This window comes from Callorhinchus milii, unplaced genomic scaffold (assembly GCF_018977255.1).
Source record: "Callorhinchus milii isolate IMCB2004 unplaced genomic scaffold, IMCB_Cmil_1.0 Scaffold5, whole genome shotgun sequence".
Lineage (NCBI taxonomy): Eukaryota > Metazoa > Chordata > Chondrichthyes > Chimaeriformes > Callorhinchidae > Callorhinchus > Callorhinchus milii.
The window spans coordinates 27300493-27315269 of NW_024704746.1; the positions used below are offsets into that span (position 1 = coordinate 27300493).

The 14777-nt window shown below is 45.8% G+C and overlaps 1 protein-coding gene across 1 annotated transcript; it reads left to right on the forward strand.

Annotated features, from left to right (window-relative positions):
• Positions 1–6249: 6249 nt before the first annotated feature.
• Positions 6250–14565, forward strand: cmasa (cytidine monophosphate N-acetylneuraminic acid synthetase a). The gene is made up of 8 exons (XM_007897273.2): positions 6250–6452; positions 9534–9676; positions 9993–10145; positions 10668–10798; positions 11907–12001; positions 12712–12832; positions 13208–13355; positions 13850–14565. Exons 1-8 carry the CDS (start codon positions 6271–6273, stop codon positions 14038–14040), a joined length of 1164 nt encoding a protein of 387 aa, XP_007895464.1. The 5' UTR covers positions 6250–6270; the 3' UTR covers positions 14041–14565.
• The last annotated feature ends 212 nt before the right edge of the window (positions 14566–14777 follow it).

Sequence of the window (14777 nt, forward strand, 5' to 3'; positions counted from 1 at the left end):
CACTTACATTTTTGGCTTACATCGTGAGAAAGTTGTATTGGTCATGCTGTCCTAGTGAGGGGAGTTAGTCCCCCAGCCCAGCTGTGTATGTTTAGATTTCCCAATGGATTATCAGTATAACCTCAAAATGTTCCTCTAACCTCATCCCACAACTGGAACCAGACCACTGATTCGATGCTGCAAACTACGAAATGAGCGACAATTAAAAAATATATATTATACAAGATAGAAAGAAGGAGAAAAGTTGATGGGAAAGTAGGAAACAGCTTTAGCCTGACCTGTGCCCCTCAGATCCAGAGAAGCTTCTGCTCCCACAATATCGAACCATCTGCAATCAGCAAAGCTTTGAATAACTGGGAACGTAGCAGTTAGCATCGATTGTATTAATAGTAATAATAATCCTTGCATTTGATCTACGCCTTATCACGTCTTTGAGGCGTCTCAAAGCGCTTCACAGAATATACTGTAAAGTGAATATTTTGTGGCCGAAACACGACAGCCAATTGCACACAGCAGCGTCCCACAAACAGTCAGGGATTGAGTGACCAAATTATTATTATTTTTTTGATTATTGTCCCGGGAAAAGTGATCTGCCAATTGACTAACAGCTGGGTTCCTACTTACTGCTCGTTAAACAGAGACGTGTGGAGTAAGGAAACTTGCCCAAGTTTCGCCCTGCCAGGGAATCAAATCCAGATCCTCTTGCTTGCGAGGCGAGTGCTCTAACCGCTGAGCCACAGAATTTCAAGGGTTTCACAGGTAAAAGTTCATCGCAATCATTGGGATTCATCAGCATTTGTATTTCACGTTGGATGCAGTATTTGGACATATTCCAGTTCCATGTTTTCTGACAGATGAAGTCAGCGAGGTGTTTGGACACAGAAAGGATGATAGAGGTGGTCTAGAGTGGAATCACGTAGCTGAGGAAGATAATGGAATGAACAACATCTTTTCCAATGTGTTCATTCAGAAAATCTACTATAATGGTGCAACGTGATAATAATCATAATAATCCTGGAGTTTGATACAGCGCCTTATCATGTCTTCGAGACGTCTCAAAGCGCTTCACAGATTATACTGTAAAGTGAATTGACTGTATATTTTGAGGGCGAAACGTGCTGTTAATGTTCAATTGTGTCTAAACCATTGAATCACTGAAACAATTTCCTTCGAGGTGGACCTGACTGCCTACATTCAGTAGTTAGTGGTTTTGTTCCAATTCTCATACTTGCAGACGTAGCTCACTAACCTCAGTGCACCCTGCTTCTGTTTTGGCTGTTCAGTTCCGTGACTGTTTAATTGGACTCTTTGGTTTGCTTTTAAACAATGTGTTACAGAATATCTTCTGTCTCAATGAGTGTTTAGAGTTGGTGCCACACTATGAACTGTGTATTGTAGATAAATGCATATTCTTTAATGTCTGCACTGGAAAGCGCTAAATATTCTCACACTCCAAATAATAATAATCCTTGCGTTTGATATAGTACCTTAGCTTCGAGACATCTCAAAGCGCTTCACAGAATATACTGTAAATTATGTGAGCAAATGCGGCAGCCAGTTTTGCTCACAGCAATGTCCCAGAAACAGTCATGAAGTGAATGACCAATTTTATGTGAAAGTAATTTTTCTGGGTTAATTTTTCTTATCATATTATGTGTAATATATACCTGTGTAATGAAAGTGTCTCTTTTCAAGTGCTATTTTAATAATGAGGTGCATTAATGCGTTCAGCCTAAATTGTATTCAGGAACTTTATGTTCCATATCCATATCCAATGTTAATATTCTTTTAAGTGCCCTTCCATAAACACTTGGCATTATTTCTCAAGCTCTTTTGTAATAGGAGAAGGTCAAATTTAAGACTTATTTTCTTCTTCCTAAGATGATCCGAGAGCTTCTTATAAAGAAGCAATCCTTCGTCCTTTTTTTACCCCATTCCCTGAATCTCTGAAATAGATCTTATTACACTTTTTTTTAGGTACCAGCATCAAATGCTCTGGAATAATGCTGAACTCAATAAACTCACTCTGTGTAAAACAGTTGGGTTACAGTCATTCTTTTGTATTTCTGGCATTATGCAACAGCTGAACAAAAGCTGAGGAACACTAGCCCCATTGTAAACGTTTTTAAATAGAAGACGAAACAGGCAGTCTGTTTTTATCAAATGACAAATATAACAATATTCACTCAATCCACGGCTGTTGTGGGCGCTGCTGTGCGCAATTGGCTGCCGTATTTCACCCACAAAATATACAGTCAATTCACTTTACAGTACATTCTGTGAAACGCTTTGAGACGTCTCAAAGGCGCTGTATCAAATGCAAGGATCATTATTATTACTATTATTTTTGTTCGCGAAATATTACAAAGTTATTCCTGTAACTGTGTTGAATTGTTTCAATAAAACGCTGTAAGTTGTTTTCTGAGTTCAGTGACACATATGTTCATTGAAATGTTTTGTGCAATTCTGTTGCCCCCAACTGAAACAATAGAGAATAACAAGGATTGCAAAGGCCAAGCAATGCTCATTATTTTATGAGTCTTGATGCAGATTGGATAATAATAAAAATAATGATAATAATCCTTGCATTTGGTATAGCGCCTTATCACGTCGTTGAGACGTCTCAAAGCGCTTCGCAGGACAGACTGTAAAGTGGAGTGACTGTGTGGAAACACAGGAGTGAGAGAAACTGGAAAACACATTCCAGTCTGAACTATCCTATCTTCAAAATACTCTATACCATTGCTCCTCACGCACCTCACATACTTCACATAGTTTCTATCTCCAAATCCCCTTTGTGACCATAAGCCTTTCTTTGTGGGGAATAATTAACAAAAATCTCTCCCTCCACTCCCTACTCGAAACCCTCCAGGCCGGTTTTTCCACTGCCCACAGCACAGCGATCGTCAAAATGACTAATGACACCCTCCCTCTGTGACCAGGGCTCACTCTGCCTCCTCGGTCTCCTGGCCCTCTCAGCCACGTTCGTCACAGCTGATCACACCACCTTCCTCCACCGCCTCCGCTCCCTCATCCACCTCATGCACTCGCACTCGCGCGGTTCAAGCCCTACTGAGCAAACTGACAACAATACATCACGGCAAGTGGTTTTCCCTCAATGCCACGTTCGCATTGTCCAGAGTCCTGTTTCTGTAAATCCTGCTAACTGAAATCCTGATGATCTGGATCGTAAAAGGTATAGATAGGCAGGATTCCAATATCACGATTGACTTATAATAACCCTCGCATTTGATACAGCGCCTTATCACGTCTTCGAGACGTCTCAAAGCGCTTCACTGAATATACTGTAAAGTGAATGGACCCTATGTTTTGCGGGCGAATTGCCAATCGCGCACAGCAGCGTCCCACAAACAGTCATCTGTTATTTTTTTAAGGAATTAGTGCCCCAGAAAAGCGATCCGTCAATCGACTAACAACCAGGTTCCCACTTACTGCTGGTAAACAGAGGCGTGTGGAGTAAGGAAGTTTGCCCAACATTTCGCCCGGCCCGGGAATCGAACCCAGGGCTTGCGAGGCGAGGGCTCTAACCGCTGAGCTACAGGACTTTTTACGATTAAGAAGTCCACAAGGGCAAGTAAGGTTTTGAGGTTCAAAGCGAGAAGGTAAAACAAACAGTTTAAATATAACTACTTCAACCAATATTGGTGACGTGTGTGCTCGGGAAGGAGAGAGGCCACTATCAAAAGCAAATTAGGCAGGTTTGTGTTTGGGGTGTGGGGGATTCAGAGATAGTGCTGTAGCGTTAATAAATACGAGTCCAGGACAGACGACAGCAGTGGTTGTTTTTCAGATGGGGGCCACATCCTTGTGGCTTACGCTATATGGCCTGGTTTTATAGTTTTATACTATAAAATCAATGCCAAGAGGAAAAGAGGTTTTATGGGGACAGGTGGAATTTGCACTGCTTCGTTTGAATGCCCCCTCCCCGCAGGTCAGGACTGCTCAAATCCTCCTCCCTCCACAAGCTGCAGGTCACCCAGAACCCTGGGACTCGTGTCCTCTCCACCCCTCCGTATAAACCACTCCGAGACGCCTTCGGCCACCCTCCTGCCTTCTCCGCCCTTCCTAATCCCAACACCACCCCCCCGCCCTCCCCCCCACTCCGCTCGGGTCCTCATCCCTGACTGTTCAGCGTCTTGGGACGTCCTCCTCGAGGTGAATTGGAGGGCTCAGCAGGTCAGGCAGTATCTATGGAGAGGAAAGGGAGTCAGCGGTTCTTTCGTCGGAACCTTTATTTCAGATTCGCGGCATCTGACGTGCAGCACCGGAACCAAATAACAACAACAACAACTTTGGTCACTGCAATCCACGGCCGGGAGCAATCGGCCACCGCGTTTCACTCTCCTAACACACAGTCACTACACTTCACAGTGTGTCCCGTGAAGCGCTTTGCGACGTCTCGAAGACGCGATGAGAGGCGCTGTGTGAATTGCAAGGAATATTATTATTATTATTATCTGCAGTATTCTGGGAGGGAAAAAAATGTTGAGTGACACACACACACACAGACACACACACACAGACACACACACATACACAGACACACAGACAGACACAGACACACAGACAGACACAGACACACACACACAGACACACACACAGACACACAGACAGACACAGACACACACACACAGACAGACACACACACACAGACACACACAGACACACACACACACAGACACACAGACACACACAGACACAGACAGACACACACACACAGACAGACACAGACACACACAGACAGACACAGACACACACACACAGACACACACACATACACAGACACACAGACAGACACAGACACACAGACAGACACAGACACACACACACAGACACACACACAGACACACAGACAGACACAGACACACACACACAGACAGACACACACACACAGACACACACAGACACACACACACACACAGACACACACAGACACAGACAGACACACACACACACAGACAGACACAGACACACACACACAGACACATACACAGACACACAGACAGACACAGACACACACACACAGACACAGACAGACACACACACACAGACACACACACACACACACAGACAGACACACACACACAGACACACACAGACACACACACACACAGACACACAGACACACACAGACACACACACACAGACAGACACAGACACACACAGACAGACACAGACACACACAGACAGACACACACAGACACACACAGACAGACACAGACACACACAGACACACACACACAGACACACACAGACAGACACAGACACACACACACAGACACACACACATACACAGACACACAGACAGACACAGACACACACACGCAGACACACAGACAGACACAGACACACAGACAGACACAGACACACACAGACAGACACAGACACACAGACAGACACACACACACAGACAGACACATACACAGACACACAGACAGACACAGACACACACACACAGACAGACACACACACACAGACACACACACACAGACACACAGACACACACACACACAGACACACACAGACACAGACAGACACACACACACAGACAGACACAGACACACACAGACAGACACAGACACACACAGACACAGACAGACACACACAGACACACACAGACACACACAGACACACACACACAGACACACACACACACACAGACACAGACAGACACAGACACACACAGACACACACACATACACAGACACACAGACAGACACAGACACACAGACAGACACAGACACACACACACAGACACACACACATACACAGACACACAGACAGACACAGACACACAGACAGACACAGACACACACACACAGACACACACACATACACAGACACACAGACAGACACAGACACACAGACAGACACAGACACACACAGACAGACACAGACACACACAGACAGACACAGACACAGACAGACACAGACACACAGACAGACACAGACACACACACACACAGACACTCACACACAGACACACACACACACACAGTGACACCTCGGGGGGGGGAAATGGCCGTTGGCGCAGGCGCAGTGCGGGGTGTCGGGGCGCAGGCGCAGTGCGGGCGGGGTGTCAGGGCGCAGGCGCAGTGCGGTGTGTCAGGGCGCAGGCGCAGTGCGGGCGGTGTCGGGGCGCAGGCGCAGTGCGGTGTGTCAGGGCGCAGGCGCAGTGCGGGGTGTCGGGGCGCAGGCGCAGTGCGGGCGGTGTCAGGGCGCAGGCGCGGCTCTCAGTGTGACGGCGTCATGAGCGGCACTGGCGGTGGCGGCGGCGGCGCTCCCCCCGCGGGGCCCGGGCACCTCGCGGCCCTGGTGCTGGCGCGGGGCGGCAGCAAAGGCATTCCCCTAAAGAACATCAAACACCTGTCCGGGCTCCCGCTCATCGGCTGGGTCCTGCGGGCCGCCCGGGACTCGGGGGTGTTTGACAGGTGAGCGGGGGAGGGGCAACGGTGGGGCGGGGCGGCTACTGCCAGCCACCGGGGGGCTACTGCCAGGCACCGGGGGGCTACTGCCAGGCCACCGGGGGGCTACTGCCAGCCACCGGGGGGCTACTGCCAGCCACCGGGGGGCTACTGCCAGCCACCGGGGGGCTACTGCCAGCCACTGGGGGGCTACTGCCAGGCACCGGGGGGGCTACTGCCAGCCACCGGGGGGCTACTGCCAGCCACTGGGGGGGCTACTGCCAGCCACTGGGGGGGGCTACTGCCAGCCACTGGGGGGGGGGCTACTGCCAGCCACTGGGAGGGCTACTGCCAGCCACCGGGGAGGGGGCTACTGCCAGCCACCGGGGGGCTACTGCCAGGCACCGGGGGGCTACTGCCAGCCACTGGGGGGCTACTGCCAGCCACTGGGGGGCTACTGCCAGCCACTGGGGGGCTACTGCCAGCCACTGGGGGGCTACTGCCAGGCACCGGGGGGCTACTGTCAGCCACCGGGGGGCTACTGCCAGGCACCGGGGGGCTACTGCCAGCCACCGGGGGGGCTACTGCCAGCCACTGTGGGGGGCTACTGCCAGGCACCGGGGTCTGTAGCTAGTGCCAGGCACCGGGGTCTGTGGCTAGTGCCAGGCACCGGGGTCTGTGGCTAGTGCCAGGCACCGGGGTCTGTAGCTAGTGCCAGGCACCGGGTCTGTGGCTAGTGCCAGGCGTCTGCAGGGCAGAGCTGGTTCTGGGAGGCGGCTCAGGTCGATCTCGGGCTCAGGGTTCTGGATGAGGCGCTGACACCGAAGCGGAACCGGATTGTAAATCGCAGCTCAATCAGAGGGACTCTCGGTCCAGTCACTGCGTTGGGGTTAACTTTCCGCTTTGTTTGAATGGTTTTAATCTCGTCCACAAGACACACCGTCACTGCACTTTGCAGTGTATCCTGTGAAGCGCTTCGAGACGCCTCAAAGGCGTGATAAGGCGCTATATCGAACGCGAGGATTATTATTATTAGCTTTTTTTTAAAAAAAAAGTCACACTTCCCTCCCTTGGCATCTGACCACAATAACAACAAACAGCAACGGCTTGTGTTTATGTCGCGCCCTTCACGCTGGACCGCGGCCTGGCCTGACCCCCAGGCCGTCAGGAGGGAGTGTGGGGCGGTCACCAAAGGCGCGGGCGAAGCGTTCTTCAGGTGTGATTTGAAGACGGGGAGCGAGGGCGCAGGGGCTGAGGCGAGGAGTTCCACAGATTCGGGACACAGAGGTCGATCTCACCCAAACAGCCTATTTGCCTTGTAAATTTGTTGCCTTGTGCTGTTTTGACATAGTGAGCAATCAATCAACCCAACGCCTGTGGATCTTTTTCAGCTCCCCCCATGGCTATCACCCGGCTCCTTGGCAGGACTTGGAGGGGTAGATCAGGCATTCTTCCCACTTAGCTCCTCTTAACCCTGTAAAGAAAGCCCTAAAGGTGGACATAGTGGTGGGAGGCAGCACCGGTCCCATTCCATGCCCTGTGCTCCCCAAGCTGTGGCTCTTGCCAATCTGTGTCTTAATATTTTCTGGAATTAAGTAAGTACAACAACAGCCACTTGCATTTATGTAGCAGCGAGCGTCCCTCTGGGGAGAGAGTGAGCAGTCCACTCCAGACGGGGGAATATCCGTGTGTAAATAATACGTGGAACTCTCTCTGATTTTGAGTATGATGATGGTTATCCTCGACAGACACACACACACACTTGACAGTAATTACAGTACTTGTGAAGCTCGTGGAGTGTTAAAGGTTTCATTCCAGGGCCTCAAACAAATATTTAAATATGAAAGTGGGTGTAGGGAGAATTATGAAATGCTTGAGGTTTTTTGTTCCGAGGTGGAACGCCTGCAAATCTTTAGGATGCATTGAACAATGTTTGCTTATAAGGCTGAGCACTTTATTTGATAACGATTTGTGTATCATTTTTATAGCACAAAGGGAGATAAGAATCAACCTTTAGAATACCACCTGTTTCCACCAGGATATTGTGCAACTGAAAGCAGTATTAAATGACGTGACAGCTGAATAAATACCTTCAATAATTGAATGTGTGAAAATGCCTACAAACAAGGAAACAAAATCCTCAATGTTCTGCTGTTGTATTTCCAGAATCCTTCGACCTTCACTTCTCCCCCACACCCCCACACAGCAGCTCCCTTTCTCTTCCTACCCCTGTGGGAAACCTGCTCATCCAGAAGCTCAAAGTATCCCTGTCCTGTAAACCGATCCTAGGCTTCAGATAACCTGCAAACTACTTTTTAATAATAATCCTTTTATTTGATGCAGCGCCTTATCACATCTTCGAGACGTCTTAAAGCGCTTCATGGAATATTATGTAAAGTGAATTTTACTGCATATTTTGTGGACGAAACGCAGCAGCCAATCGCACGCAGCAGCCAATCGCACACAGCAGCGTCCCACAAACTGGTGGATTGAAGTGACCAATTTATTATTACTTTTTTTTGAAGGAATTATTATCCCCGGAAAAGCGATCCACCAATCGAGTAACAACTGGGTTCCTACTTACTGCTGGGCAAACAGTGGTGTGTGGAGTAAGGAAACTTGCCCAACATTTTGCCCTACCCAGGAATACAACCCAGGTCCTCTCGCTTGCGAGGCGAGTGCTCTAACCACTGAGCTACAGGACTCCACCTTTAGGGAAGGGTATTAACACTGAATGTTTGGTATTCCAGTGCACCTCCAAGATAGATAAGGACAGCGACTGTTCTGAGGGTCTCCTACCACTGCTCTGCAAGCTACATGTGCCAAAGCATTCCTTGTCCTGATGGACCTTGTGCCTGAAAAAGTTTGGTTTATCTTCCACCTTATTTTTTCCTAGACAAACTTGATCTTATGCCCCTCTAGTTATACATTTACCAAGGACCGTGAATTGCCTTTCGCTATCTATGTTCCTGACATTTCTTGTAATCGTGTAAAAGTTAAGTAGTAAATGAAAATGTATGCTTCGTAAAGAAACTGACATGCCACTCAATTTGGGTTTTGTGGGAACAAAATAACATTTTGCTTACAAGTATTTTGTCTTTTCCCCAGTGTATGGGTATCAACAGACCATGATGAGATTGAACAGGTGGCCATAAAATGTGGAGCTAAAGTCCACCGAAGAAGCCCTCAAGTGTCAAAGGATGTAACTAGTTCATTGGACACTGTGGCCGAATTTCTAAAGCATCATGAAGGTAATTCAGAATAACATCAGAAGCTCTGACTAGTCTGGTTTGTTTTGTTTGTGTGTTCATTACTTTTTGGGCTGGTATTAATGTCAACCAAAGATCACAAAGGCGTGGTTTAAATGGGTTAAAAAATGAATTTCGGGAGAAAAAAGTTACTGAGAAGCAAAGAGAAAATCTTGAAAGCAGTTTTTGTATACCAATTATATAATTATATATCGTCAGCACAAATGAACTACTCATTGAAATGACTGTTGGATGCATCTTAAGATCTGAATCTCATTCCTTCTACAGTAAATCTCTCTGCTCTTGTTTTTGAATGTAGAAGTCGATTTTGTAGCCAACATACAGGGCACATCTCCCTGTCTACACCCACATCATCTGCAAGATGTAGTGAAGATGATTAAGAAAGAGAAGTATGATTCTGTCTTTTCTGTAGTAAGACGCCATCAGTTTCGTTGGCTGGAGGTGAAGAAAGGTAGGCATGTGTACAACTTAGTAAGGCAATTGACTGTTGTATTGTTATACCTAGAGACAATATATTGAGTCAACTTTGAAACTTTCCTCCCCAACCCCAGCCCCACCCCCAAAAAATGTTGGTTGTGCTGATCAAAATAACAAACCATTAATGATTCAGTTACTGGAAGCTAATGGTTAGAACAATTCACTTGGGACAGACCACTTGATGGGATAAAAGACTATTATTGGCTGCTATTATTAATGCTCACTGAACTACGCCTGGAAAAATCTTTATTTGTTTGTAATGGTTGCTGAGTCACAGCACAAAACTATCAAGGCACATCTTGAGTCAAAGAAGTCTAAACAAATTACAGCACAGGATGAGGTCATTCAGCCCATCAGGCCAATGCTGTTTCTTACCACAAGCTACTGAGTCCCGTTTCCCTGCTTTCTCCCCAAACCTGTTTATCCTTTGCAGATAGTCACGTTAATTCTTTTTTTTTTCAATTCAACACATACCAGTAGTCCCCTTTTTTAACAGGAGAATCAACGGAGCCATTGAACTTCAATCCAGCAAAAAGGCCACGGAGACAAGATTGGAATGGAGAACTGTATGAGAATGGATCGTTTTATTTTGCTACGAGGAAGTTAGTGGAGGATGGCAACATGCAGGTAACTAAAGAATGTTGATTTGGGTTAGCTTGTGAAATGATTATTGCACAATACATTTACACACACAATATAAAATTACATTTGTAAAGCGCCTCTCACGTCGGGAGGATGTTCCCGGGAAGGCGCTGGATAGTCAGGGATTTGGACCCAAGCTGAGGGTTGGGAATCAGGAGGGGTGGAGGGTAGGGGTAGGAGGGTGGCTGAAGGCATGGTTGAAGGAGGCAAAGGAGAGAGCAAGTTGAAGTGACTGGGATGGAGTTCCGAAGTGTGGGGGCAGAGAAGCTGAAGGCCCGACCGGGGACGGTGGGGCGGGCCGGGCGGGATGTGGAACAGGCCATAGCGGAAGGAACATGTCATCAATAAAGACCTAGAGATACAAACATGCCCTCACCTCCTAGAGGATAGAATCAGACAAGTACCTTGCTGCTTAGTCATTAACAATAAACTCCATAATTGAAGTTAAGGAAGTAGCAAATTTGTCCTGATAATAGAATTTTGCAGCAGAGGTTTTGGATCATACTGTTCAGGCAAGTTTGGGAGGGTTGGGCAAGGTTGGGCAAATTTCCTTACTCCACATGCCTCTGTTTACTTCGCAGTAAGTAGGTTGTTAGTCGATTGCGGATTGCTTTTCTGGGGATAATAATAATCTGGTCACTCATTCCATGACTGTTTGTGGGACGCTGCTGTGTGCAATTGGCCGCCGTGTTTCTCCCACAAAATATAGTCAAGTCAGTTTACACTATATTCTGTGAAGCGCTTTGAGACGTCTCGAAGATGTGATAAGGCGCTATATCAGATGCAAGCATTATTATTATTATAAATGTGCCTTTTTCTCCCCCGTCCCCTACTACCTAATACCCCTTTAAAATTCAGCACCTTAATACAGTTTAACCACCATAAATAAACATTTTGCACATGTTCACATATAAAAAAGTGATTTATATTGTTAAAAGAAACACTTGGGTAGTCAGTACAGTACCTATTTAAAAAAACCGTTCTCATACATGTATTACATATCACATACATGTGGGTATGTATGTGTATCTTTGTTTAAAGGTTCTTATATAAGGTTCTTATCTCTTCATGATCTGCTTTCCTTTCTCCCTAGGGTGGGAAAATTACTTACTATGAAATGGCACCAGAATATAGTGTGGATATAGATGTTGATATTGACTGGCCCATTGCAGAGCAGAGAATACGCAGGTAAGTTAATTATTTTTGTGTGCGTGTGAGTTAAAGTTACCTGATCTTTCTCTACATCAAAATAACTCTTGAGAAATGGTGGATCCAATCTGTAAGTATCTGTTCTCTTCAGATGATTAATTGGCAGAAGTTTTTGAGACAGAAGCGTTCAATACAAACCAGATTACAAAGGAAGTTCTCACATTTCTAACCATTTATTTCATGTGAAAGGCATAATATTGCAATAAGCAGCATTCTCTCCCGTTCGTTCAACCAGGTAAGAATGCTTCCATCCCATGAGGAAAGTCAGATAATCTCTTTCCCCATCGGTGTTTGTTCTGAGCCCCCTTCACCGAATCCATTATTTCTCAGCAACGGTAGAAATCGTTTATTGTGTGTCTGTTTTGCTCCAATTTGATATTTTTTGCATTATTACCGAGATTGTGCTCGAGGAAACCTGATTCCACGTCACACTGGCTATTTAGACTCTGTGTACCTATAAAATTGCAGGAAGTACAGTGCTTACAGTTGTGCAATAGCTACATGACACATGTTGAACATTTTAGGCAGGTGTAAAGTAAAATGATAGGTGCAAATTTGTAATTGAATGTGGCAATGGTAGTTAATTGCATTTCTATGAAATATGAAGGCTTTCTACTGCAACTAATCTTAGCTTCTTCCTTCTGTCTGTTCATATCTTTATTCTGAACGATTTTTGTCTTTCCTCATAGCTATGGTTACTTTGGCAAGCTGGAAGAGATAAAGCTGGTGCTGATAAACACTGATGAATACGATCCCAAGAATAAACAAGATGCCCTCGGAATCAAAATGCTGGAGGACAATGGCACTCAGGTCAGAATTCACTTGCTACATCTTGTCCTGTGTGTCTGTGCACTGTCCATTCCTGGTTGACAGGATTCGAGCACCGGCAGGAAAAAGAAAAGCAAAAACAACTAAACCGAACAGCAAAAGGAAGTGCTTATCTCTTTACAATGCTCAATAAAATTGCCACTTTTTTTGATTAAACTTGTTGCTCTCAAGCAGAAACAACTTAAGTTAAAAAGAACCCGGGTTCACCTCATTTTTGAAGGGCACTGCGTTTTACATAATATCCCTTGAAGCGCTTTGAGACACCTTATTGATGTGGAATCAATATGTAAGGATTAACCATTGTTTAATTGTAAGTTTCCTAGATGAGGTCATGTTTATTTGCTGTATGGGTTTCAGGTGAAGTCAATCTCGGGTGTGGATTCTACAGTCCAGTCAATTTCAACCAAGACATGTGAGGTGGGAAAAAATGGACAGGAATCACAGGAAAAGGTCGAAGCTGTGATGAATAGGATGAACATCACGTGGAAGCAGGTGGCTTACCTTGGTAAGTGACATGACGAGAATCGGAACGAGTTTCGCCCTTCGAGTGCCTTGGGACATCTTCCTGACGTGAAAGGCACTGTACAAATGTAATTTGGTGGTGGTGGTGTGGCTCCCTGCTCCTATCCACTTCACCATCAGTGGATGGACTCTCTGAAATTCCAGCCCTCTGATTTGCTCCCTCCCTCACTTCAGTCAAGGACCGGCTCAAGACGTCTCTGATTGCACTTCCAGCTTTCCCTTCCCCACCCCCCCCAGCCAACAGCGATAAGTGCTTTGCGATGTCCTCTCGACATGACAACATGTTGGGTGTGAGCAGATTGGAGAGGTAGAGAGGTTCAATAAGGAGGCCCCAGAGAATTGATGGAATTATAGGTGAAATATTCAAAATATTTTGTGTAAAATGGTTTAAATTTACAGCAACACCCTGAATTTAATTTTTTAAACGTTCCCTTCAACCCACTCCCCCCCCCCCCACCCCCCCACACCATCTGACAGGATCGAAAAAAACTGACATCGAGTATCTGAAGATGGCAGGAATCAGTGGAGCATTTCACAACGTGTGCAAAGATGTCGAAAGGGAGGTGACGTATCTTTGCAAGTGCGACGAAGGAAAAGGAGCGATTCAGGAGTTTTCTGAATATGTACTGCTGCTGTCAAAAAAAGCCACATCTCCAAACTACAAGTGAAATGATCTGAAAAGGTTCGGCGGCAGGACTAAGCTTGGTGGAGGTGGACTTCAAATTGCGAAGGAAATAATTCTTGTCGGTGGAAGATTTCTGCCCTGCGCTGCTTTATGTGATTGGGTTGTGTGAAATGAAACTTCTCTGAACTTTAATGCACTCTTGTCTGTTCAAGTCACAATGAAGTCTGTCATTCAAGTCTATGATTATGTTCAAAAACGTTAGCATCAAAGGAAACACTAGTCGTCTCTGTTGTGGAATGAGTAAAACAGTCTTGCACTGAAAAGCCCTTATTATTTTCGTACAATACTGTTGAAGTTAAATAATTAGGTTACGTTCACAAATTAAACCGTAAAATTTATGGTTTAATTTGCTACCTTCTGATGGCTTGAGTTTTGTAAACGTGGTAACTCAATTTTTTTCTAACAATGATTTTAGGTGTAAAAATACTCCATAGGAATGTAACTTCGTCAAATCCATTATTACAATTATCAACGGTAATGAAATAAATAACTGAATATTTATGCAAAACTTGTGTTTCTGTAGTTTCGTTTCTTTTCCAGATCATAGCCTGAACCATCTGATCATATCATTTATAAATTCTATCACTCCTGGGCTCAGTGTAATATTGGACTAGGAAACCTCACTCTCGTTTTGCTCAGGGTTTTACTCATGAGTTTATCAGTTGGCAAAAGGCAAAATACTGCAGATGCTGGAAATGTGAAATAAAAACCGAGTCGCTG

Excerpts from the sequence above, each read along its gene's own strand:
- cmasa (XM_007897273.2), top strand. The coding sequence starts at position 6,271 with ATGAGCGGCACTGGCGGTGGCGGCGGCGGCGCTCCCCCCGCGGGGCCC. Across the intron at positions 10,146-10,667 it reads TTGGCTGGAGGTGAAGAAAG|GAGAATCAACGGAGCCATTG; the intron begins GTAGGCATGTGT and ends CTTTTTTAACAG. Across the intron at positions 10,799-11,906 it reads TGGAGGATGGCAACATGCAG|GGTGGGAAAATTACTTACTA; the intron begins GTAACTAAAGAA and ends CTTTCTCCCTAG.